Source organism: Vicugna pacos, chromosome 7, assembly GCF_048564905.1.
Source record: "Vicugna pacos chromosome 7, VicPac4, whole genome shotgun sequence".
Lineage (NCBI taxonomy): Eukaryota > Metazoa > Chordata > Mammalia > Artiodactyla > Camelidae > Vicugna > Vicugna pacos.
This window is the reverse complement of record NC_132993.1, coordinates 5426874-5454567: the sequence shown is the minus strand read 5'-3', so window position 1 is coordinate 5454567 and position 27694 is coordinate 5426874. Positions and strand designations below refer to the sequence as shown.

Sequence of the window (27694 nt, the reverse complement as noted above, 5' to 3'; positions counted from 1 at the left end):
TCAGACTCAGGCCTACGGCATGAAACTGATTTCTGGAGAGCTCGGCACTCCTGCAGAGGCACCATGGGCTCAGGGGCCGCCGTCTGGGGCCTGTGTTTTCCTCTTTAACACTCCAAACAGCAATTTTCGCAAGTCTTAAAGAGGAAACTGGAGGGGACGAGGAGCTCGCAGGCTCCGACGACCGAAAGCATCCCACTGGGTGACAGCACGCCCTGCATTCGCTCTCGGGTTTCCACTGCGGCAGTTTAGCCTCTTTCCGGAACGGGGAGTCCCCAGCTGCGCGGAAAGGGGGCGCATTCCGTGGCCCCATTTTCCTCCTCGCCCTGCAGCCCTGCCCTGGAACCTCCGCCCGCTCACGCGGCCCCTCCTCGCCCCGCGCGCTCCCAGCCTGCAGCGCCGCGCCTGGTAAGGGGAACTCGGCGGGGGTTTGGGGACCCTGGAGCCCGCCTTTGAGTCACAGCTACTGATTTCTGGTGTGATTCACATCGGTGACCGTACTTCTGTGTGTCTCATTAGTGAAACGAGGAGCTGATGGGGAGTTATGGGCAACAGCAGATTTGGAGTGGGACGGAAACAGGTTTGGGGACCCTTCACCCCACTTCCAGCGCCCATCGCATCCCACAGCGCTGCAGTCTTTTCCGCCTAACTGCCTACTTCTTAGCGCTTTTAATCTTCATGAGCTTCACAGCGTTTCATAAAGCTTCATTAATAATTCATCATCTCATTTGACAGATAAGGAAACTGAAACCCTGAAGGCGCCCTAAGTGGGGCACAATTTTCAATTTTACCCTCTTAACTTCTCCTATAGCGCCCCCACCCCTATCCCTGACAAGCGCCACATTCCAGAGAGTCCGGTGCGGGGAATGGGTTCCTAGGGCCCCGTAGAGTAAATACAGGATCATTATCCTGTATTTACTACACTGAGCCACGTGTTCCAAACGAGACCTCTCAGTGGACATCGTATATGACCCTGAGCTTTTGAACACCACTTCATCCTTCCCCAGATACCCACAATTTTCCTGACACAATGTAAGATTCGACACTATAGCAAACAGACTCATGTTTAGGATGTATAGGAACCAATCCTTTGTTTGCTAAATCTTCTGTGAGAGTCATGTTTTGAAATCCCAGTGCTAAACTACAAAATAATACCAGGAAACAGGGACTGGGTCAGGTAAGTGAAAGAGATACTTATGAACAAGGCAACAAAAAATTATCATCTTTCCTAAAACAGCATGAGAGAGCCTGCTTTCTCATGGTTTGATAAAATAAGGTGTCATCATGACAAAATCGTATAATTTAAAAATCAGAATATCCATTATGTTCATTTGCTTCGACCTCTTTCCTAAGCTAGATCCTCCTGCTCCTCCTGTCACATACAGTTATAATCTCTGCTCACATACTGCCTGCCACTCTCTCATGACTCCTGGTCCCATTTGGGGGAAGTTTAGTAGGATTTTCCTTGTGGAGAAGAGATCTACCTCTGTTCTTTATGCTTCCTTTTGTGTCTACAATGAGATTGGTACATATCACGTTCCTTCAAGGTTACCATGCTTCCAGTCTTTTCCTACACTTTGTTCAGCCCTTTTAATATTTTGTCCGTGACTCATTTTAACATCTCCATCAATATCCTTTCTGACTCGTCTCCAGACACTCTGTTAATATCTGCCAAAAAAAATCTATTTCTCAGTGGAATATGTCTCCCCCAGGAGCCTGACCCACTTGGAAGATAGTTCAGAGTACCACTGTGCCACACCTCTGCCAATGTAACCTGAATTTGATTGGCTTTTGGGACAGCCACATAGCTCCATTTGGGTCACACTGATAATCAAGTCATAAAAACACCAGGTTGTTTTAAACTGAAATACTTCAGTTCAGAGCAACTCCTGCCCCTGCCATTTTACCTTTGAATAAGCTTTTTTTTTTTGGAAAAATATACACTCAAGATTTTGCAATACAATGGATGGCGTTGGTTTGGGGGCAGGCTTCCAGCCTGTTTGCATCAGTTTATGTCCAGACCATGGATGACAACATTAGATGTGGTGTTCCAAGAGGCTTATTATCTACTTTGGAATACTTCCCCCCTGTGGAATCTAGGAGAATACACAGGCAAAATGAGCCATTTTCATTCAGTCTTAGCTCTGTGGTAATTGTGTGATCTTGAGCAGGTCAGTTAATGCTCAGTTTCTTAATATTTTAATAGAAAACTTAATACCTATCTTGATTGCATCATAGGGGATTTAGAACAATGAAAATAATGGGCATGAAAGAAACTTGAAAATTATAAATGGCTGCACAGAGGATTTTTATCATGGTGAAATTCATCATTGACATTGTCACCACTGTCATCATCATCTCAACCACAGCAGTATATTGATTCCAACATATTTTTGGGAAGGAAAAGAAAAGGAAAGAAAGAAGTTGTCTTAATATATTCTGATGATGTGAAAAGGGATGGTTTTCCCTAATGAGGACCATTTCCACTCATTCCTACTGAATGAATAGAAAAATGTGAAAAAGGTAGAAATAACAGAATCAACCTGAATAGCAAATCATGAAAACCATTTGAATTCAATGGTAATCAGTAAAATGCAAGTTTACAACAGCTAAGACATCCTAAATTATGCCCATAAGGGTGACAAAAAAATTGAAAATGTAATATCACCAAGTATAAGTGACAATTTGGGGAATTCTCACACATGGCTGGTGTGAATTAGCACAACATCTTGGAGTCATATTTAGCAATATCTAGTCAGGTGGAAATTGTATGTCCCAGCTAAATTGTTGCACATGTGCACAAGATGTGTATGGGAATTCCTCCCCAGCATTGTTTGTAGTAGCAAGTTCCATATTTGGAACACCAAATGTCTGTTTAAAAAGAATTGGATAAATGTTACTATCTACAGACACATGTGTAGGTGGAAGTGTAAATACACAAATGAGAGTGATACATACAACCTCAGATTTTGGCTGTCTCTGTAGGGAAGAGGGAGGGAAAATAAGACTGAGGGAGTCAAAAAATAAATAAATGGAACTACTATATGTGTAATGTTTAAACTTTTTCAATCAAACAGGATATCAGCAGTAAAAATGCCAAAACACTTACATTTGTTCATTGCAAATGATGGATATTTGTTTCATTACTCTGTGTATTTCTCCACTTACAAAGTTTGTTTCATAACTGCATAATCTTTAAAACTGAATAAATAAAATACAGTCTCAGAGTTCATCTTAAGCAGTGTTGCACATTGAATGCTGGCCTTTTCTAACATACCAAGAATGATATAATACTATGCCTCATCTGAATGAAACTTTTATCCCCATGGTTTTGCCAATTTCTGGTTATATCTGGTGGAATTTTAAAATAATGGTGATTATAGGGAGACCCATCGTTGTTTATTATTGGAGGAAATTGGAGGATAATTGGAGGAAAGCTATTTGATTAAAAACCGAGCAGGGAATGAATTTATCTTGAACTTGTCCTGAATGGTGATTTTTTTCCCCTTATTCACAGCACCACCTTCTCTCCACCAGCTGCTCAGGGCAGAGGAAGGAAGGTGGCCGTGCTTGGCCCTCTGTTGCTGCTTCCTCTCGTGTCAGTCCGCCCAGGAGCCCTTGATTCCCGATTCCACACTCCCAGTGGACGGTACATTGTACTCTCCTCTTTGCCACTGGACTGTCTATCTGATACAAAGGGTTTCAGAAAATGCCCAGTATTTCAAACAAACCAATGTCATTTATAGCCAGGCAATTTTATTCTCCATTTTAGCAAGTATGCCTACTTTGAATCAAAAAAAAAAAGTCCCACTTCTCATTCTATAGAAGAACGCTTTCTTTCTTTCATGCTTTTTCAAGTTGAAGGGAGATAATCAACCGATTTGAGTTTTTTTCCTTCATTTTTCTTTTTTTTATTGAAGTATAGTCAGTTTACAAAGTTGTGTTAAGCACTATTTACAATAGCCAAGACATGAAATAATCTAAATGTCCATCAACAGATGACTGGATAAAGAAGTTGTGGTGTATTTATAGAATGGAATACTACTCAACCACAAAAAATAATAAAATAATGCCATTTGCAGCAACATGAATAGACCTGGAGATCGTCATACTAAGTGAAGTAAGCCAGAAAGAGAAAGAAAAATACTATGTGATATCACTTATATATGGAATCTAAAAAAAAGGCAAATGAACTTCTGTTTACAGAACAGAAACAGGCTCACATACATAGAAAACAAACTTATGGTTACCAGGGGGGGGAAAGAGGTGGGAAGGGATAAAGTGGGAATTTCAAGATTTGCAGATACTAACTACTATGTATAAAACAGATAAACAACAAGTTTCTACTGTATAGCCCAGGGAACTATACTCAATATCTTGTAGTAACTGATAATGAAAAAGAATGTGAAAACAAATATATATGTATGTATAGGTATGACTGAACTATTATGCTGTACACCAGAAATTGACACAACATTGTGAACTGACTAGACTTCAATTAAAAAAAAAGTTGTGTTAATTTCTGTTGTATAGCATAGTGATTCAGTTATACACAGATATATGTGTATATGTGTGTATATATATTTCTTTTCATATTTTTTATTAAAGACTATTGCAAGATATTGAATATAGTTCCCTGTGCTATATAGTAGGACCTTATTGTTTATCTATTTTATATTTAGTAGTTAGTGTCTGCAAATCCTGAACTTCCAACTTATCCCTTCACTCCCTTCCCTTTCCTCCTGGTAACCATAAGTTTGTTTTCTATGTCTGTGAGTCTATTTCTGTTTTGTAAATGAGTTCATTAGTGTCTTTTTTTTTTAGATTCCACATATAAGTAGTTTTCTTTCTCTGTCTGACTTATATCACTTAGTATAACAGTCTCCAGGTCCATCCATTTTGCTGCAGATGGCATTATTTTATTTTTTATGGCTGAGTAGTATTCCATTGTATGTATTATTTATTATATATTAACATATAATATATAAATAATAAATTCTTTATCCAATTGTCTGTCAGTAGACATTTATGTTGCTTTCAATAATCAACTGATTTGTTTTAAAATATTTCTTGCTTTCCTGAAGGATGAGAAAAAAGCAACATTTCATTGTGTTAACATAACCTAGCATCACCTGGCTTGCTTAAATTTATGTACAAATGTTTGAGAGTAAAATAGGAGATAGAAATTAGCAATAGAAATGGCTCATCTCAGGATAACTATTCTTGGGTGTCTGAATTAGAGGTGTTCTCAGGCCTTACCACCTCCCATATGGACACTTGGTTTTTATTCCTTTCCTTCTTTGTGTTCCAGAAGAGAATGGAAGGGCTTCAGAGAAGCACATACGGAACTATGGCTGAAGGTAAGAAAGCCTCCAAATTCTCAAGAGCTCTAGACACCAGAGAAGAGTAAATATTTTCTCTCTATCTACCCCTCACCTCAAACATGGTGACAGAGAAGAAACCTACTAATTTTAAACAGCAGAAGAAAAAGGCAGCTATGGTCTGTTCTTTATCCTCCGATCATCATCACACTCCAGCCACCCCAGAATGTGATGCTCTCCCCTGTGCACGATGTGTGGGAAATGAGGAAATGTAACTTCGAGTTAGAGGTTAGGGGATTTGGAACCGAATTGTGAAAACGATATCTTTCCTCTTAGCTGAAAAGAGGAAAAGTTCCCCATAGAGATTTAGTAATCATGTTTGCTAAAACAAAACAAACAAACAAACAAAAACTGGAATACTTAAGGAAAGGAAGACCCAACACAGAGTAAAAGGAATAAAATAAGAGAGTTTAGGAGCCTAAAATGCACTTAATTCATTTGAGCTTCTAAGAACCTTAGAAATCCTTGGATTCTCATTCTCTCTCTTCATCCCTTGAAGATTTTAACTCTTGGTTCAGTATCACCCCCTCCAACACCACTTTCGTTGTAACTTCCTGTAATTCTATCAGCCAAATAGATGATCTTTCCAACACATGTATTTCTAATGGTCTTATTATCTCTTTAGCCACTCATCCATGGTCATCTGTCACACTTGCTCCTTGACATTAACTGCAACCATTTTGTGGTCTCACTTTCAAACCTCCAGCTCCCAACCCGAAGAGTGGAAACCCGGGGGCATTTGGCTGGTCCTTGCGGAGAGGTCACTGCAGCTCTGACATCTGACTTCCTTTATCCTCAAGGTTTAGATGAGTGTGATGAGCAGTCTCAAGTGTACCTGGGAATTTCTGGGTGAAAAAGAGACGATAAGATGGTCTCCTCTGTGACTTCACATCATCCACCTCTTTCTAATCTCACATTTACTTAGCAAGATACTGGCCTAAGCACCCTTCCTAGAAAAGCACAGGGATCACTTTTCTTTCACAAAAGCTGTATTTGTCCTGATCTAGATGAAGTGCTTGGAGCATCCTTCTTAGTGAAGCAGCTCTTACTTCACTGTGGGCCCAAGCTCAGGCTCCCAATTTGTGGGCTTCCTACCATTCAAAAGTCACCTAAAATTGTCTGCAAACTTTTGTGTGTATTCAATTAAAAATTTTGTTAGTTTGTTTTGGGGGAGAGATAAGTAGATCTATTTATTTACTTACTTATTTTAATGGCAGTACTGGGGATTGAACCCAGGATCTCATGCATGCTAAGCATGCACTCCACCACTGAGCTATACCCTCCCACATCACGTGTATATTTAAATATCACTATTTTGGGGGGACAGAGGCCCATAGCTTTCATGAGATACCATTAGGGATCCATGACCTAAAAATCTTAAGAATCGCTAACTTAGTAACACACACACAATTTTTTTATAGGCGGAGTAGAAAATAAGTGGTTATCAAAAGTGTTCTCTTTGAGGATCATCCTGGTGGGCAGAACAGGCAGCGGGAAAAGTGCCACAGGGAACAGCATCCTCTGCCAACAAGTGTTTAAGTCCAGGCTGGGGGCCCAGACACTGACTAGGACATGCCAGAAGGCAATGGGCACATGGAACGGGAGGAACATCCTGGTGGTGGACACGCCCTCCATCTTTGAGGCAAAGGCCCAGGACCAGGAGACGTACGAGCACATCGGGGACTGCTACCTGCTCTCGGCCCCCGGGCCCCACGTGCTGCTGCTGGTGACCCAGCTGGGGCGCTTCACTGAGCAGGACATGGTGGCCGTGACCAAGGTGAAGGAGGTCTTTGGGGCAGGAGTCATGAGACACATGGTCATCCTCTTCACCCACAAGGAGGACTTGGTGGGCGAATCCTTGGATGACTATGTAGCAAACACAGACAACCTCCAGCTGAAGAGCCTGGTCCAGGAGTGTGGGAGGAGGTACTGTGCCTTCAACAACCGGGCCACTGGGGAGGAGCAGAGGGAGCAGCTGCTGGAGCTGATGGTCGTGATCGAGAGGCTGGAGAGGGAGCTCGACGGTGCCTTCTACACCAACGACCTCTTCTTTGATGCACAGATTCTCCAGCAAGGGGGGGATGATGCACGTGGAGAAGGCCACAGGCTCTACCTGGACAAGGTGCAGTCACAGGTTGTAAAGCAAAAGCAAGATCTGGACCTGGAAGGGGTCCAGAAAAACTGTGTGTTCAAGGCACTCCTCTGTGTCAAAAACTGGATTATTTCTAACAGCGGAGTATTCGCTGTTCTTATTATATGCATTTTGATTTTTCTTGCCATGTTAATTAGCTTGTATATTCTTCATAAACACTGAGCATTTTCAGATGATACCTTCAATCAACTTCTATTTTTTCAGAGTCAAGGTTGTTGATAAGGAACTTTGCTTTTTAACATAATTTCACTTTTAATCTCCCTTCCTTACTTCAGACACACCACCCATTTTCTTCAGGTGCCTTTAAGTAAATAAAATCCAAAGGATAATATCAAAAAAACAAGCAACCCAATCCAAAAATGAGTAGAAGACCTAAACAAGCAATTCTCCGATGAAAACATACAAATGGCCAATAGGCACATGAAAAACTGCTCAGCATCACTAATTGCCAGAGAAATGCAGATCAAAACTGCAATGAAATATCACTTCACACCAGCCAGAGTGGCCATCATTAAAAGGTCTATAAGTGATAAATGCTGGAGAGGGTGTGGAGAAAGGGGAACCTTTCTACACTGTTGGTGGGAATGTAAACAGGAGTAGCCACTGTGGAGGTCAGTATGGAGGTTCCATAAAAAACTGAAAATAGACTTACCATGTGGCCCAGCAATCCCACTCCCGGGCATATATCTGGAGAAAAATATCATTCAAAAACATATATATATCCTAATGTTCATAGCAGCACTATTTACAATAGCCAAGACATGAAAGCAACCCAAGTGTCCATCAGCAGATGACTGGATAAAGAAGATGTGGTACATATATGCAATGGAATACTACTCAGCCATAAAAAAGAATAAAATAATGCCACTTGCAGCAACATGGATGGACCAGGAGATCATTCTAAGTAAGCCAGAAAGAGAAAAATGCCATATGATAGCACTTATATGTAGAATCTTTAAAGAAAAAAAAAGGACACAAATGAACTACTTGTTATTTATAACTTAGAAGATTGATTTCTTGAATATGTGCAAGCACATTTGACTGTCCTTTATGATTGGATTACTGCATTCTGTTGATTCTTAATTTGTGGTTGTCTTTATTCCTTCGATAAATATGTAAAGTTTAAAAAGCTAAAGCTCTAAACTGTTCTTAGAAACAATGAATGGTACATGTATGTAAATTTTTTAGTGTGTAGTATATTGTATATATGTATTTACAAGCAATATATTGTATATGTGCAGTCAAATTGTAACAATTCTACCTAATAAAACTGAAAAAAGTTTTAAACAAAATTTTTTAAAAAAGGAAAAAAAATCCAGATGAAAATAATTCCCCTTTTTGTTTTGTTAAAAATTGTGAGGGTAAGTAATAAACTAACTGGACACTGTCATGAAATATTTAGGAGCTCGCAAAAAGGAAGGTAAGTGGACTGTCTCACCTCTGGGACCCACTTTTTCCAGTCGTGCTATAGAGGAGGAAATGTGTTATATTGACAGCTGATAGCAGAATTCCTTATTTTATTCAGAAACATAGTCTGACCTCCTTGGAGGTCGTAAAAGACAACACCACATGAGAGAGAAAGATGAGGACATTCTGGGGGGGGGACACTCTGGAGTGTGAAGAGACTGAGGAAGAAGAGAGGAGGTGCCTGGAGGTGAGGGAGAAGGAGATAAGAGGGGTCTCCGGGGCCAGATGGGGTCCACGCCTAAGGGAAAGCATAGTCAGTGGCTGGGGATTAAAGGACTGAAATTTCTTGGAGCAGGGCTCGGCAAGGGCCAGATGACGAGGGCAGTGTTTTGGGCTTGGGATTAAGACTGTGTGGGCTCTGTCCCAGCTACTCAACTCTCCCCTCCAAGTGCAAAAGCCACCGTGGACAGGACGGAAGTGAGGAGCAGGCTGCACCCCATACGACTCTATGAGCCCCAAGATTCGAATTTCATGTACATTTCATATGTGGCGATGAAACATTATGCTTCTTTTGATTTCTTCACCCTTTAAAAAATGTGAAAGCCCTTTCTTAACTCCCACGTTATACAAAACAGGTGGCAGGCTGGATTGGGTCTGCAGGGTGTGGTTAGCCAACCCCCGGTCTTAGAGGAAATTTCCATGGTGGGTTGAGCTGTGAGGTAGTGGAACATCTTAAACCCTAGCGTCAGCCCAAGCATGTGTAATATCTGAGGAAAGGATGTCATTCCACATGTCAGCAGTAGTAAAGAGAACAAGGTGTTATGGTAAAAATCAGGTCACAAAGTCAGTGGAAACAGGAAATCAGATAAGGAGGGCCCAGGTGGGCCCACCTCCTTCTGAGGAGCTGCCCCCACTTCCCTGCTGCTTCGTACCTGTAAGGGAGACCCACGGTCATCCCAGGCAGCCTGTGACTGGATGGGTAAGTGATTCACTCTGGAGTGAGTCTCAGGAACTTGATTGTGACACCCCAGTGTCATTCCCCAAACCTCCATTGGGAGTACAGGTGCACGTTGAGGTCCAGAGTGCTGTCATATAAGCGATTCTAAACTTGTGCATGAAGTGTTATGACAAGAAGGACTTAGAGTATAGCACAGGAAACTCTATCCAGCTTCTCGTAATAAGCTACAATGGAAAAGAATCAGAAAATATATAGATAGATATGTATGTATGTGTATAACTGAATTGCTTTGCTGTACAAATGAAACTAACATTGTAAGTCAACTACACTTCAATAAAAAATAAAATTAAAAAAAAAAAGAAGTGTTATGTTTGAGCTCCTCAATCCCGTGAAACCCCAAGGAACTCTGAGTTCTCAGACCGAGGGCCACCTCCTCGATGCCGTATTCCCAAGCTGTGTGACCTAACCTGGTCTCTCCCTTCCTTGACTTAACCCAGTCCCGATCCACACACACTTATTGTGAGTACTGAGGGCCAAGGTCTATGCTCAGAACCAGGAATAGAAGAGAAAAGACGCAAGGTTCCTGCTCCACAAATGCGGCTGTGCTGTAGACGGATGAAGGCATAGGAAAGTAGGTGCGAGAGAAATTTGTCTGGCAGGGGGTGGCGGGGAGGGGGGTCCACCAGAAGGAGAGAGAGGGCTCAGCGGCAGAGGCACCTAACCAGGGTGGGGCTGGAGCTGTCAGGTGCGGCGCTGGCCCTCGAGGGAGCCACTTCAGGCAGAGGGAGCCCACGGTCAAGGAGGGGAGTGAGAATCCTGGGAGTAAAGGTGCAGGGAGAGCCGGGGCTGGGCGGGGCCCTGGGCAGCACCCTCAGGGTTGAGGGCTTTCTTGTAAAGAACAGGAAGTCCCTGGAGACTGTTAGGCAGATTAGTAATTTTAGGGAGATCACGCTGTAGCAATGGGGCACTGGGACAAAATACATGTAAGCCTGGAACAAGGGATAACGTTTAGAAGAAAAGAATTCCACCGGTCATCAGGGTCTGAGCCACAACCCAAGGAATGGGGATGGGAGGGCGGGAGGCGGGCAGGATGCATCCTGGAGACGCGGAGGAGGTGGAACCAGCACAGTGCGGTCACTAACAGCAAGGTCGGGAGGGAGCCAGGTTTCTATCTTAGTCACCCTGCAGCAGTGTCTCCTGTCACTGCCCGGGGCCCTTTGAGGGAGAATGGGTTACACAGAAGAAGGCAAAGACTTTGCATCTGGATGTGCGACCCTGAAGGTTTCTGCGGCTGGGCCCTCTCATCCTCTCTCCAGGGAAGGCATCTGGACCAGGCAGAAGAGAGTGTTAGAGAGCAGGGCTGCAGGATGAGGGCCGCCCTCTGAGTCTGCAGCTGGGCCATTTCCAGGCCTCCCAGCACCGAGGAAGCGTCTCTTTCCCCTCCAGCAGCGTTGTCCCATCCTCCAAGTGATGCTCCACCTTTGCCGGTTTCCAAGGGGAATAAAGCTGGAGGGTTAACCCAGGATATTTTGCAATAGGAAAGGAGAAAGGGTTTTGCTAAATCTTTACAAACACATGAATGTTCGCCAAAGTAATTCCTTAGAAAGTACTCAGATATGAGCTCTCTTTCTCCCTCAACTGGCAAAGGGAACCCAGAGAAGACCCGCCTAGGGGCTGGCCCATTTCCTCCCTCACCCTGCCCACCACCACCATCATTCTTCAAAATAATCCAACTATGGGGATTTTTCTCGTTCTTCAGAATTCAGTGAATGTCTACTCTGTAGCAGAAACTGTAACAGTAGAGAGAGTCCTTCCTAATTCTAAAAACGAGAAATGAAAAATCATTTTATTTATTCTTGATGCCACTTCCTCACTGGAAGCATGAGAACAGGGAAGTTCTGACAGATTTAAGGATTTTTTTTTCCAAAAAGGGATATGGGGAACTCTTTATTAGTTCAATTTTTTTCAAATGTAAATAAGAGAGACCCCAAATTCCAACAGCTTAAGCCATAAGGAAACTTACTGGCTGACATTACTGGAAATCCAAAGATAGGGTAAGATTCAGGACTGGTTGATTCAAGGGCTTAGACTGCTCCATCACTCTGCCCTGCTTTGAAGTGTTGCCTTCAAGCTCAGGCTGGTAGCTGCTGGAGTTCCAGTCATCACGCCCAGATCCAACAATGACCAGAGGGAGACTGTCTGTCTATGGGGATCTCTCCTGGGAAAGGAGAAACCTTCTGGCCCCACCTCTGCAGACTTTTACTCACTTCCCAGTGGCCTAAATTGGGTCTCAGGACCATGCCGGAGCTAATCACTCCACAGAAAATGGGATTGTACGTAGACCAGCCAGGCGTCCCTGGAACTGAGTCATTGTCATCTTCTTCAGGGGTTCATGGCTTCACTGAGGGAGAGGGAGAGGCGTGAACCAAGCCAGAAGTCTATGAGGGGAACGCGGAATGAGAGCTGCAGAGACAACACACCATGTCCTCAGCAGATCGTGGGAATTTACTTCCGGATTGGACAATGAATCCCTGAGGTGATACTTTAGAAAATGCTCTGACATACAGATGACACACACAAGATGGTACAAGATGATACAAGATGATCAGCAGAATAAGAACAAAAAGTAAACTGCACCAAACAAGGCAAACACAAAGCTCATAATGCAACATGACCCAGTTTTTGACCCGGAGGAGTGCCTTGAACACACAGTTTCTCTGGGCCCCTTTCAGATCCAGATCTTGCTTTTGCTTTACAACCTGTGACTGCACCTTGTCCAGGTAGAGCCTGTGGCCTTCTCCACGTGCATCATCCCCCCCTTGCTGGAGAATCTGTGCATCAAAGAAGAGGTCGTTGGTGTAGAAGGCACCGTCGAGCTCCCTCTCCAGCCTCTCGATCACGACCATCAGCTCCAGCAGCTGCTCCCTCTGCTCCTCCCCAGTGGCCCGGTTGTTGAAGGCACAGTACCTCCTCCCACACTCCTGGACCAGGCTCTTCAGCTGGAGGTTGTCTGTGTTTGCTACATAGTCATCCAAGGATTCGCCCACCAAGTCCTCCTTGTGGGTGAAGAGGATGACCATGTGTCTCATGACTCCTGCCCCAAAGACCTCCTTCACCTTGGTCACGGCCACCATGTCCTGCTCAGTGAAGTGCCCCAGCTGGGTCACCAGCAGCAGCACATGGGGCCCGGGGGCCGAGAGCAGGTAGCATTCCCTATGTGCTCGTATGTCTCCTGGTCCTGGGCCTTTGCCTCAAAAATGGAGGGCGTGTCCACCACCAGGATGATCCTCCCGTTCCACTTGCCCGTTGCTCTCTGGCACGTCCTGGTCAGTGTCTGGGCCCCAGCCTGGACTTAAACACTTGTTGGCAGAGGACGCTGTTCCCTGTGGCACTTTTCCCACTGCCTGTTCTGCCCACCAGGATGATCCTCAACAGAGATGACCCTGGATTTAAGCTTTCTGTTCCTCCAACCTGTCTGAGCACACAAAAAGCTGATATGTACTTGCTATGGATTGAAAATTTGTGTCCTTACAAAATGCATATGCCGAACCCTAATCCCCAGTGTGATGTATCTGGAGGTGGGGTCTTTGGGAGGTGATGAAGTCTAGAGAGGGCCTGAGGATGGAGTCTCATGGTAGAATTAGTGTCCCTTTTAAGAAGAGGAAAAGACGAGAGCTCTTTGACATATGGGGACACAGCAACCAGGAAGTGGGTTCTTACCAGACACCAAATCTACCACACTTTGATCTTGGACCTGGCAGCCTCCAGAACAGAAATATATACTTGTTGGTTACTACCCAGTAAAAACAAATAAATAGTATTTGTGTTAGAAACCTAAACTGACTTAAAGAGTAATAAATGTGTTTTGAGGAGGAAGAGAGCAAAAGCTAAAAAGGCAAAGACTCAGAAGAAATCGCATCCCTGGATTTAGGCTATCACACTCCATTTCCCCCGAAGGGCTGGGCTCAAAGTAAGTACACCTTGTAGAGAATAAAGGGAACCCACACAGGGCTGATGGAATAAATCAGCCCAGCTCGCCAAAGTCTTTGAGATGCTGAATTTTTCTACCCTTTTCAGAGCCTTCTCCTTATTCAGTCCCCACTCTGAAGGCTTTCTGATGCTCAGAGCTTCCAACAACCACTAAGTTGTTTGTCTCATACTTCCAACTCCTCCCATCCCTGCTTAGTCTCTGTTTTATGAGATGGCAGGATTTTATCTGAAAAAATTTACCCTCACTAAGAACAATATGACAGTAAATAGTCCAATAAGTTTTATTTCCTGGGGGAAACACATTTGTCTTGGGGTGACTCTGGTCTTGTAACTTCCAATGTAGGTGGGAGGTCTGCTGCCCCTGTGCTGAGTTCATGGCCCCCAAGTGTCATCAAGGGCTCCACCCGACCTTACCTGTGGTGCAGGCAGCTTCTGACCTCTTCTGAAGTCCTTTCATCTTATTCTAGAGGGAAAACATACAGAGATTGTTCATACTGCAGTCAGATGTGATAGCCAACACAAAACAGCACATTTTATAGATGGGAAAATGAAGTCAAGAAAAAAGAACTACTGAGGGTCACACACAATTTAATGCATGAGCTAAGACTAAAACCCAGGTCTGCTGACTCTCAGCCATTGTTGGCATTAGACTAAGCTTCCCTGCTTAGAGGATATAGACAGCCCTGTCACAACAGCACTGCACATGGCTTCCCACCACCTGCATTTAGGCAATTGGAGGCACTGAATACGTGCTGTTCACCCAGAAGACCAAACAAGGAAGTTGGTCATTTTCTACTGAGCATCCTGGCTCTCTGCCTTGAGGGTCTCAGTCCTGGCACCCAAACCCAAGCTTGCCTGGCAGAGTTCCCACCTTTGATAAACTCACAAACAAAATTCTCCCCTAAGTTTCCATGGTGATGGTGGTCACCAATCATCCCAGTTTGCCCAGGACTGAGGATCCCCTGATCAAAGGACCTTCAGTGTTGAAACTAGGAGAGTCCCAGGCAAACCAGGACAAGTTGGTCAAGCCAGGAGTAGGAGGTTGTCATGAGTCCAGGTGGGCAGTGGGGTGGGGAGCACATCAAGTAAGCAGGGAGAAGACCTGATTTGTTAGGCTCAGACCAGCTGTTATGTTACCAAAGATCTTGCTTCCATGTTCTTAGCTCAAAGAGTCTTGGACCAGTAGCTACCTCAGAGGCATCTCTCACCTGCCCACTCAACCTTCTTCCATTGTGCCCCATATGCCTTTTTCTGATCCTTCCTTTTCTTCCTAACTCCTACTTCCTGTGCTCAGCTAGGGGGTCCCTTCAGGTCCTACTCAAGCTTCACTGCTGGCAAAGCCCTTCACAACATTTCCAGAGCTACATCAGGACCTCGCTGTGTGCCAAGTTTTAGAGTATTTTCTTTGCAACAGGTCTAAGGAGTTAATGCTGAGGAACCTCTACACCCCAATGTTCATAGTAGCAATATTTTCAATAGCCAAGACATAGAAACAACCTAAATGTCCATCAACAGATGAATGGATAAAGAAGATGTGGGGGGTGTGTGTGTGTATGTACGTGTGTGTGTGTGTATATATACACATATATATATATATATACATATGAATATTACTCAGCCATAAAAAGGAATAAAATAATGCCATTTGCAGCAACATGGAGGGACCTAGAGATTATCATACTAAGTGAAATAAGTCAGAGAAAGACAAATATCATATGATATCACTTATAAGTGGAATCTAAAACAAATGAAACTAATGAACTTATTTACAAAACAGAAATAGACTCACAGACATGGAAAACAAACTTATGGTTACCTAAGTGGAAAGAGGGTGGGGAGGGATAAATTAGGAGTTTGGGATTAACATATACAGAGTACTATCTATAAGCTAGATAACCAACAAAGGCTTACTGTACAGCACAGGAAACTATATTTAATATCTTGTAATAACTTATAATGGAAAAGAAACTGAAATAGAAAAGATATATATATATATACACACACACACACACACACATAACTGAAACACTTTGCTGTACACCTGAAACTAACTCAACATTGTAAATCAGCTATACTTTGATCTAAAAAAAGAAAGTCTAAAAAGAAAAGAATGAACCTCTAATTGTGGAATTTTGGCCTCTAGGATGGGTGAACTAAACAAAATTTCCGTGCTCCTTAGGATTCACACTATAAAGGATGTTACCTAGCTCCTGCATGTGTGAAACTGGCCACAGTGATTACCTCTGAAGGAAAAATAATTTAATAAATAAATCACTTGGGAGATATTTGAATTTGAATGTCAAAATCCAGCTTCTATCAGACAATCTCCTGGTATCCTCTTGACCTGAAGAATTTCTTTCTTCTTTTTTTTTTTCTTGTTTTTTTGGAGCAGGGATTGGTGGGTGGAATTAAATTTATTGATTCATTTATTTATTTCTTAATGGAGGTACTGGGGATTGAACCCAGGACCTCCTGCATGCTAAGCACAAACTCTACCACTGAGCTATACCCTCCTCACTGACATCTTGTAATTCATTCTGATATTTTTGAGCCAAAAGAGAATTCTGCCTTAAGACTTCAATATCAGCTCCTGCCTGAGTTTCCAGCCTGCCCTAAAAATTTTGGACCAAACAGCCCCCATAACTGCATAAACCAATTCCTTCAAATGCATTTCTTCATACATTATCTTACTGCTTCTGTTTTTCTGAAGAAAACTAATACATCGATCCAGCTAACTCTCTCTTTGAAAACTGGAGAAGGGACAAACCTGGAAATAACTCTCATCTTTGGCTGGTTCTTTTCAAGGATAAAGTCTATAGGGAGGATTTAAAGATATGATTGCATGGAGAGTGGCAAATGGGGAAACTCTTTTTGGGGGATATTTTTTAAGATATCAGCTCATTTTCTGTGCTGATGATTTTGAAACCAAGGTGCTCCCTCCTGCTCAAAGGCTGTTTGGGGCCAGCCCCCAACCCACCTCTTTCATTTTATAGCCATCAATCCTTCCATTAATTCATTTAAAATGTTATCAAATATCTGGCTTTGCTGGACACTTCTCTACCTACACTTGGAGGACTGTGTGACCAGTTTAGAGAACAGCTCCTGCCGAAGACGGAAAGAAGATGATTTCTTCTCCCACTCTTGGGAAGCCCCACGTCCTGTAACCTCTCCACCAGGCTGGACTGAAGGAGCACGTGGCGCCAGGAAAGTCAGAGGCACCTTTGGGGAAATGGTGAAATGGACCGAAACCTGGGCAGATCATCTTCCTCTCATTTGCCAAATGTATTCATGGTGTCATCCCCCCTCTCCCCCGACTGGAGCGCATTGGAGAGGGTGTCACACTAACTAGGAATCATAACAAGATGCTGTTGAGAGATGCTGTCGCTGTCACAGGATGTGAAGCAAGCTGACCCTCCAGAAATGACGCTCTTGTAACCATTCGGATGACAATTACAATTCTAATGAGGGGGTTAAATCATTTTTTTAAACAATAAATTGTATTTCTTTCTCAGAAATAAAAATGTTTTACCTGAGCATATCACCTCGAGTCTTAGTCCTGAAATCTTTCTCCTCTCTTTAAAATAGAAATTTTCCTTCAAGGCTGAGTGGTATATGCAGCAAAAACAGGCAACAGAAATCAAGGCAGCTTAAAATCGCAAAACAGAATTTCCAGCCCGTTCTTCAAAAGACATCTTATGATTTCTGGGTGCAGGTTGCAGGGAGGAGGGTCGGGCCATTGTCCCTTGGCCAGCAACGTGTAGAGGATTCTGTACCAACACGGGTGTAGCTGCCACTATGCACTTATGTGAAAATGCTTTTGCACAAACACAAGAAATAAGCAAGCTAGCATCACCAAAGGGCTACTGTCTGAGCTCATTCTGTTCACAATTTTAGGTTCTAAAAAACAGAGTATCAGTGATGTTTTCAACTTGCATGGAGTTTGGGCTTTAGGGTCTATAATTCCTGACTTTAATGATTTAGGAATAATGAAACTGAGGCTTAGAAAGATCAAGGGTGCAGACTGACATAGATTGTTACTGGTAGATGGTGTGGAGGTGGGGGGCGCGGAGAGAGAGAGAAATAAACCCTGTTACTTGGCGGGTCCTGGAAAGTTTTGCAAGCACTACAGTCTTGCAGTGCAGTAATTGTCCCTTCTCTCCTAGGCAGCCTCTCTCATTGGCTTCTAGTCTCTTCAAAAAAGCACAAGAACAGTGAGAGATAAAAAAAACTAGCCACAAATTCTATGTGCCAGAGAGGGACCATGCCCCACCCCAGGTAGGAAAGGAGCAATGTGCGAGTTTCCTCACAAAGCCGCCCTGAGTGATTTAAAAGCCCTCAGAGACACTAGAGGAAGAGGGTTCTGCCGGTTAGTTTTGCTTTCTTTCTACTAACGGCTCCATTTCCTTCTCCCCACCACAGGTCTCTTCTGCTTTTGTGCAAAATAAGTTCTGGAGAACTGTTCTGGAGAATGGAGACCCAGAGAAGCCAAGGAGCATCTGGGACGCTGCTGCCTCCCAAACGCATCACCTGCTGCCTTTCACTGGCCAGAAGGAGACTGACACGCATCTCCTCACGCACCTCTCCTGCATAAAGATAGCTTCTTAGACGTAATTCTAGATGGCGGTGAAGGCTGAACTCAAGGCAGGCATCTCTTTGCTTAGTTTGGAGAGGACGATACTTATAATGCAAATAACACACACATTTCACATTTTGCAATGAAAGTTATGCTTGACTTACAAAAATATTCTCCTATATTAATACCATAATTGTAACTTTTCAAAGAATAATAGTTATGACACTGAATGAGGTGGATACGTGCCCTCCTACAATAGAGGACAGAAAAGCATGCTTCTAACATACAGAAGACTTCATTTTCTCTTTTTTAGCTAGAAATGCTTCTGATATCTCATTTTGGCTGGGGCGGGGGAGTGGGGGGTAGGGTTAAAGATCAGCTCCTCTAAAACAAAAATAATTCTTTTGACTTACACATTTATCAACTCCAAACCGGCTTATCATGACTATTTATATGCCTTAAGTCAACTTATTCAGTCATCCCAGCATATAGCTTGTAAATAAATGCTTGACACACAAGAAAAGGACCTTGCTCAAAGGTAGCAAATCCGCACACACCTCGCAAGTTTTCATGGCTGAGGGAAACCTGCCCTCTCACCTGCCTGGAGCTACCCAGGCTAACACTCACATGCCCACGCCGCAGAGGCTGCGCTTTCTATCAGCTACTTTCTGTGCATTAGAGAAATGCAAATTAATCATGGAAAAGAATCATCTTGATTCTGTCTTCAAGCATCTCCTTGGCTACTGCTGAGGCTGAGATAGGATGGCCTCCTACTGAGGATAACTGTATGCTTTTTCCTCTAAACAGCCTGTTTATGTGTGGGGAGATGCATGTCTGTCTCATTCTGGCCAGCCTGATAATTGCATGCTTTTCCTCTGCACAGCCCAACGCCCTGCCCCAGGCTTAGCTGATTTTTTCTGTTAAATGGTATGTATTTTTCTTATTGATTCAAGAAAGGCCTTCATTTATGACTTAAGAAAGCAAAATATTACACTGGTTAACATGCCTTTTCTGCCCCTTTCCTTTCCTTATTTAGAGTTTTGTGGCTCTTTGGGACTCGCTTTTTTCCTTTGGCATTAACTTGTGGACTTCTAGCCATGACTCTTCAAACCATAGATGCTTGTAACTGATGGTGAAAGAAGCATCAGCAATAAAAAAGGAGGGAAATTGTTTCTTTGTCCCGTTGTCCCTTTGTCCCTACAGCTACAGAGGGAAACAGCAAATATTATTCCTGCAAAGGAGTCTGTGAGCTACCCAGTCTTCGAAAATTGTAGCTCTGCCCTCTGAAAATAACCATGCATCTCTAAAAGCTTGTAGAATTGTGGTCATCTTATTTAATTAAGTGTTTTCCTATTGTGAGATATAAATTGAAATCTAGTAATTCCTAACAGGTCTAAATATCTGCAAGATTTCTTAGACAAATCCATCACTGATATTTCCTTCTTCTGCCATAAGCATGCAGGTAATAAAATAAAATAAAACAAAATAGGAGGGAGGATACAGCTCAAGTAGCAGAACATGTGCTTAGCATACACAGGGTCCTGGGTTCAATCCCCAGTACCTCCCCTAAAAATAAATAAATAAGTAAACCAAATTACCTCCCCCCCCAAAAAATTTTTAATTAATTAATTTTTTAAATAAAACAAAATAAAATAGTCAAAAAATCTGAGACTTGTGTGTCATTTAAATTCATGATATGCTCAGTAAAATGCAACTGTCAACTGTTGTCAAATGTCTTGCAAAAACCACCCCCTGCTGTTTATCTCTTATTTTAGCTATGAAAAGTTTTTTGCTCAGTCTGGAAATTCCAACCAATGTTTTCTTTATGGCTTCTATCATTCTAGAAAGCCCTCCTTTCTCATACCTTTATTTAAAAATATTTTATTTAAGTCCACACAATAATCTGCACATGAATATTTGTAATAGTTTTATTCATAATTTCCAAAATTTGGAAGCAATCAAGGTGTCCTTCAGTAAGTGAATGGCTAAATAAACTTTGGTATACGTAGACAAAGGAATACTATTCAGTATTGAAAAAAATGAGCTATCAAGACATGAAAAGACATGTAGGAAACTTGAATGCATGTTACTAAAGGAAAGACATCATATGAAAAGGCCGCATACAGTATGATTCCAACTCTGACATTCTGGAAAAGATGAAACTATGGAGAGAGTAAAAGATCAGTGTTTCCAAGATTTGGGGATATGGATGAATAGGTGGGCCACAGAGTATTTTTATGGCAGTGAAGCTATTCTGTCTGATATTATAACGGTGGACACATGTCACTATACATTTGTCAACATCCATAGGATATACAACACCAAGAGTGAACTCTCATGTAAACTGTGGACTTCAATTAATAATAATGTATCGAGGCGGGGGCCAAGATGGTGGAGTAGAAGGACGCTCATAGCTCATCCTCTCCCACAAATACACCAAAACTCACATCTACGGACACACCCAGCCAACCAGGACACCTGCTGAACTCCGGCTGAACATCGTCCTCTTCAAAAGACAAAGACGCCAAGAATCTGGTAGGAGAAAAGGAAAAAAGAAAGAAGAAAAAGCAAAACAAAGCAGGATCAGTCCCGCGGGGAGGGAGCAACAAAGGAGTAATAGCACTCATTCGCTGGGTCTCCCCCTCTCCAACAGAGAGGCCAGCAGGATGGAGGGGGAGCCTCCAAGTCTCAGATCTGTACAGAGCACCCCTTGACTGACAGAACCAAGTTAAACAGGCACAGAGGGTCTCTGCAATTTCCAGCCCTAGAGGTAAAGTGGCAGGTGGGGGACAAGACAGGCCGCCCCAGCCGGGCGGAGGACTAGGGCAGCTACGTTGAGGCAGCCATGGGGGACTGCAGGGTGCTAAGTGCCATGGATGAGTGGGTACACAGGGCGAACAACCTGGGCCCCCCATAAAACAACATGGCTGATGTGCCCTGGGGGAAAAGGTGCCATACCCCCATTTCCAAAAACCCGTGAAAGGTTTTCAGGAGAAGAGAGGCAGGGCTCAGGCACAGCCGCCATATCCTCCAGCACTTAGCACCCAGGCGGGGGTGTGGTCAAAAGCTGAATCCCTACCTAAGGGCTTAGCAGCCTCAAAGGCCAGATAGACACTTGCTTACAGCCCGAGGCAAATAGGATCTTTCTGCCCTGGTACCTCAGAGAACTTGCACTGTCAAAACAAACAAGGAGCTGAGTTTTTGCATGGTGCAGGGGTAGGGCTGTTCCGCCATCTTCCCTGAGCCCGCCTACGGAGGGCCAACCCAAGGTGGAGTGGGCAGCTGCACAGAGCAGGGGCGACCAGCTGGGAGAGGGTGGGCGGCCAGCCACCTTCCTGGCAGGAGCCCATAGCACCTGACCAAGGTGATGGGAGGGGGCGTGATCTGCCCAACTACCTAACCAGAGCACAGCATCTGACTGTGGCATCGGGAGGGGGAGTGACCTGCCCACCCACCAGGTAAGAGCTCAGCACCTGACCACAGTGTTGGGAGGGGGTGCAATCTGCTTGCCAACAGGCACTGGGAGCAGCACAGATGAGGGTGCCAATGGAGGACCCCTGGAAGCAGCAAGCTGAGTTCAAGAAGCAGGGCAAAGACAGAAAGCTTTCTCTATAAAATCATTAAGAGCGCACAGTCTCTAGGAAAACACATCACCCCCTTTTAATTTTTAAATCTTTTTTTCATCTGTTCTATTTTCTATTACCTGTATAATTTTTACTTTTTAAACAATTGTATATGCTTCCAGTTTTAATCCCTTTACATTTTTTTCTTTTAAAATATTTTTATTATTTTTACTTTTAAAAATCCACCTGATTTCATTTTCATTTCTCTAGCTTTTGATCTCCTATTAGTGATTATACACAGGTTTCAAATATTGTTTTTTGCTCTTTTCTCCTTTTTTTTTTAAAGGTTTATAAAAGACGTCTGAACTCAATTGCTAGTCTGATTCAACTTACTCCTCTATTATTGATTATACACTGTTTTGTTTTGAAACTTTTTTTTCTCCCTTTTAAAATTCTCTCTCTCTTTTATTTAAAGTTTTATTCCTGCATAGGTGTTAGATAGATAAATAAATAAACTCCTTAAGGACCACAATAGATAACTGATATTCCATAAGCCACAGTGCCAGGGAAATATGAGCAATATGAAGAAGCAGAGGAATCACTCTCACATAAAAGAGCAAGAGAAATCTCCTGAAGGAATAATCAATGAAATAGACATTGATGTCCTACTAAATCAAGATTTCATAAAAGGAATGATCAAAGTACTGAAGAAACTAAAAGAAATAGTGTTTAGAGATATAAAATATGTCAAAAATGAAATGGAAGCTATAAAGAACAGCCAGGTAGAACTGGTAAACACATTTGCTGAGATGAGAGTTGATCTAAAGGCTGTACAAAGCAGACTAGATAATGCAGAAGAACAAATAAGTGACCTGGAAGACAGGAAAACAGAAAGCACCCAATCAGAACAGCTGTGAGAAAAACAAATAAAAAACAATGAAAGCAATATAAGGGACCTATGGGATAATATAAAGTATGCCAATCTATGCATAATAGGAGTTCCAGAAGGGGAAGAAAAAACAACGGGGATTGAAAACGTATTTAAAGAAATCATGACTGAAAACTTCCCAAACCTAAAAAGGAATCAGATATCCAAGTACAGGAAGCTCAGAAGGTCCCAAACAGGAAGAACCCAAACAGACCCACACCAAGATATATCATAATCAAGATGGCCAGAGTCAAGGATAAAGAAATGATCCTAAAGGCAGCAAGAGAAAAACAAAGAGTGAGTTACAAGGGAACCCTCATAACGCTCTCAGCTGATTTCTCTACATAAACACTACAGGCCAGAAGGGAGTGGCAAGATATATTCAAAGTCCTGAATGAAAAACAGATGCAGCCAAGGATACTCTATCCAGCAAGGCTATCCTTTAGAATAGGAGAGATAAAGAATTTCACAAGCAAGCAAATACTAGGAGAGTTAAGCAACACTAAACCCATGCTAAAAGAAATATTGAAAGGTCTATTCTAAATAGAAAAGAAGCAGGATGCTACAGAAACGAGAAACTCATAACTGAAAAGGTGATAACTACCATGAGTTAGAAATAGAATAAATGTGAAATAGTAAGGAAGACATCTAAATCATTAAGAGAGGGAGAGGGAAGAAAGAAAATATAGAGGGTTTTTTTTTAAACCTTTTGTTCTCGGTAGGATGGATTTGAGAATGTATTACTACCTGTTTAAAACAAACAGTTATAGTAATGGGTTAATAGACTTACAAAAACGGGTAACCACAAGCCAAAAACTAAATAAAATCCAAGATGATACAAAGGAAAATAACCAAGCCACAAAAGGAAGAAGAAAGGAACAAAAAGGAAATACCAAATCAACTCCAAAAATAACGTCAAAATGGTAATAAACACACATCTATCATTAATTACTGTAAATGTTAATGGACTAAATGCCCCAGTCAAAAGACATAGCGTTGCAGACTGGATAATAAAGCAAGAACCTTCAATATGCTGCATACAAGAGACCCACATATACAGACACATATACATTGAGAGTGAAAGGATGGAAAAGGATATTGCATGCAGATGGAAAAGCCAAAAAAGCAGGTGTAACAGTACTGATTTCAGACAAAATAGACTTTAAAACAAAGGCCATAAAGAAAGATAAAGAAGAACATTTTATAACAATTAAAGGAGTACTACAAGATGAGGATATTACACTCATTAATATATATGCACCCAATATAGGAGCACCTAAGTACATAAAACAATTACTAACAGACACAAAGTGGGAAATTGATGGGAATACAATCAGTGTCAGAGATTTTAACACTGCATTAACATCACAGGACAGATCTTCAAGACAGAAAATAAATAAGGCAACAGAGAAATTAAATGATACAAGAGAAAAATTAGTTTCTGTGGATATTTTTAGAGCATTATACCCCCCAAAAATAGGATGTACATTCCTTTCAAGTGCACATGGAACATTTTTTAGGATTGATCATGTACTTGGGCACAAAAGAAGCCTCAACAATGTTAAGAAGATAGAAATTATCTCAAGCAACTTTACTGACCACAACGTCATGAAACTAGAAATCAACTACAGAGAAACAGAGGGAAAAAAAGGGAGGGGACTTGGAGATTAAACAACATATTATTAAAAAACCAGTGGGTCAAGGATGAAATCAAAGTTGAAATTAAAAAATACCCTGAGACAAATGAAAATGAAAACAACCACACAAAATTTATGAGACGCAGCAAAGGCAGGGCTAAGAGGGGAGTTTATAGCGATACATGACTTCCTCAACAAAGAAGAACAATTTCAAATAAACAATCTAACCCACTAACTAAAAGAATTAGGAAAAGAAGAGCAAAAAAACCCAAAAGGCAGCAGAAGGAAGGGAATAATAAAGATCAGGGAGGAAATCAATAAAATAAAGATTTAGAAAAAATAGAAAAAATCAATCAACCCAAAAGCTGGGGTTTTTTCTGAAAAAGTAAATAAAATGAACAAACCTCTGGCCAAACTCACAAAGAAGAAAAAGGAGAGAGCACAAATAAGCAAAATAAGAAATGAAAATGGAGAAATTACAACAAATAAAATAGAAATACAGAATATCATATGAGAATATTATGAAAGACTATATGGAACCAAAATGAATAACCTAGAGGAGATGGACAAGTTTCTGGAAACATAATGTTCACCAAGACTGAATCAAGAAGAAACTGACCACTTGAACAAATCGATCACTAGAAATTAAATCAAATTAGCAATAAAAAAAAAAAAACAACCTCCCTACAAATAAAAATCCAGGACCAGATGGCTTCACTGGGGAATTCTACCAAACATACAAAGAAGAACTCATACCCGTCCTTCTCAAACTCTTTCAGAAGACTGAAAAGGAGGGAATACTCCCAAACTCATTCTATGAAGCCACCATCACCCTGATACCCAAATCAAGCAAAGACACTACCAAAAAAGAGAATTACAGACCAATATCGCTGATGAACATAGATGCAAAAATCCTCACCAAAATATTAGCAAATACAATCCAACAGCACATAAAAAAGATTATACATCATGATCAAGTGGGGTTCATCCCAGGGACACAAGGGTGGTTCAACATATGCAAATCAATCAATGTAATACATCACATCAACAAGAGAAAGGACAAAAACCACATGATCATCTCAATAGATGCAGAAAAAGCCTTTGATAAAATTCAACACCCATTTATGATATAAACTCTCACCGAAGTGGGTATAGAGGGATCATATCTCAACATAATAAAAGCTATATATGACAAACCTACAACCAGCACAGTACTCAAAGGTGAAAAACTCAAAAGCTTCCCACTAAAATCTGGGACAAGGATGCCCACTATCATCACTCCTATTCAACATAGTCTTGGAAGCCCTAGCCACAGCAGTCAGGCAAGAGAGAGAAATAAAAGGGATCCAAATTGGAAAAGAAGAGGTAAAAGTGTCACTATATGCTGATGACATGTTACTATATCTAGAAAACCCTAAAAGGTCCACACAAAAACTACTAGAGCTGATTACAGAATTCAGCAAGGTAGCAGGTTGCAAGATTAATGTTCAAAAATCAGTTGCATTTCTTTACACTAATGATGAATCAACAGAAGAAGAAAATAAAGAAATAATCCCCTTTAAATAACACCCAAAGTAATAAAATACCTAGCAATAAATATAACCAAGGAAGTGAAAAACTTATACAAGGGAAACTATAAAACACTGATGAAGGAAATTAAAGATGACTTAAAAAAATGGAAAGACATCCCATGCTCCTGGATTGGAAGAATCAATATTGTTAAAATGGTCACACTGCCCAAAGCAATCTACAGATTTAATACAATTCCTATCAAATTACCCAGGACATATTTCACAGAACTAGAACAAATCAAAATAAAATTTATATGGAACCACAAATCACCTAGAATTGCCAAAGCATTACTGAAGAAAAAGAAAGAGGCTGGAGAAATAACTCTCCCAGACTTCAGACAATACTATAGAGCTACGGTCATCAAGACAGCATGGTATTGGTACAAAAACAGACATATAGACCAATGGAACAGAACAGAGAGCCCAGAAATGAACCCACAAACTTTTGGTCAACTGATCTTCGACAAAGGAGGCAAGAATATACAATGGAATAAAGACAGTCTCTTCAGCAAATGGTGTTGGGAAAACTGGACAGCAGCATGTAAATCAATGAAGCTAGAACACTCCCTTACACCATACACAAAAATCAACTCAAAATAAATCAAAGACTTAAACATAAGACAAGATACAATAAAGCTCCTAGAAGAAAATACAGGCAAAACATTATCTCATATACATCTCAAAAATGTTCTCCTAAAACAGTCCACTGAAGCAATAGAAATGAAAGTAAGAATAAACAAATGGTACCTAATGAAAATTACAAGCTTCTGCACAGCAAAGGAAACCGTAAGTAAAACAAAAAGACAACCTATGGAATGGGAGAAAATTTGTGCAAATGAAACCAACAAAGGCTTGATCTCCAGAATATATAAGCAGCCCACACGACTTAATAAGAAAAAAACAAACAACCCAATCCAAAAATGGGCAGAAGACCTAAACAAGCAATTCTCTAAGGAAGACGTTCAAATGATCAATAAGCACATGAAAAAATGCTCAATATCACTAATTGTCAGAGAAATGCAAATCAAAACTACAATGAGATATCACCTCACACCAGTAAGAATGGCCATCATACAAAAGTGCACAGATGACAAATGCTGGAGAGACTGTGGAGAGAAGGGATCCCTTCTACAGTGCTGGTGGGAATGCAGTTTGGTGCAGCCACTATGGAAAACAGTATGGAGATTCCTCAAAAGACTAGGAATAGACTTACAGTATGACCCAGGAATCCCACTCCTGGGCATATATCCAGAAGGAACCCTACTTCAGGATGACACCAGCACCTCAATGTTCATAGCAGCACTATTTACAATAGCCAAGACATGGAAACAGTCCAAATGTCCATCAACAGATGACTGGATAAAGAAGTGGTATATTTATACAATGGAATACTGCTCAGCCATAAAAACCGACAACATAACGCTATTTGCAGCAACATGGATGCTCCTGGAGGATGTCATTCTAAGTGAAGTAAGCCAGAAAGAGTAAGAAAAATACCGTATAAGATCGCTCATATGTGGAATCTAAAAAAAAAAAA

At 41.7% G+C, this 27694-nt stretch overlaps 1 protein-coding gene and 1 pseudogene across 1 annotated transcript; one reads left to right on the top strand and one right to left on the bottom strand.

Annotated features, from left to right (window-relative positions):
* The first annotated feature begins 189 nt into the window (after positions 1-189).
* On the top strand, positions 190-8654 carry LOC102525618 (GTPase IMAP family member 5-like). The gene is made up of 3 exons (XM_031674628.2): positions 190-405; positions 5309-5357; positions 6800-8654. The coding sequence occupies exons 2-3, from the start codon at positions 5315-5317 to the stop codon at positions 7690-7692; spliced, it is 936 nt and encodes a 311-aa protein (XP_031530488.2). The 5' UTR covers positions 190-405; positions 5309-5314; the 3' UTR covers positions 7693-8654.
* Positions 8655-12277: 3623 nt separating this feature from the next.
* Positions 12278-15126, bottom strand: LOC140697499 (GTPase IMAP family member 5-like; annotated as a pseudogene).
* Between the last annotated feature and the right edge of the window lie 12568 nt (positions 15127-27694).

Coding starts and splice junctions, on each gene's coding strand:
- LOC102525618 (XM_031674628.2), top strand. CDS start 5,315: ATGGAAGGGCTTCAGAGAAGCACATACGGAACTATGGCTGAAG. Junction 5,358..6,799: donor ATACGGAACTATGGCTGAAG/GTAAGAAAGCCT, acceptor ATTTTTTTATAG/GCGGAGTAGAAAATAAGTGG.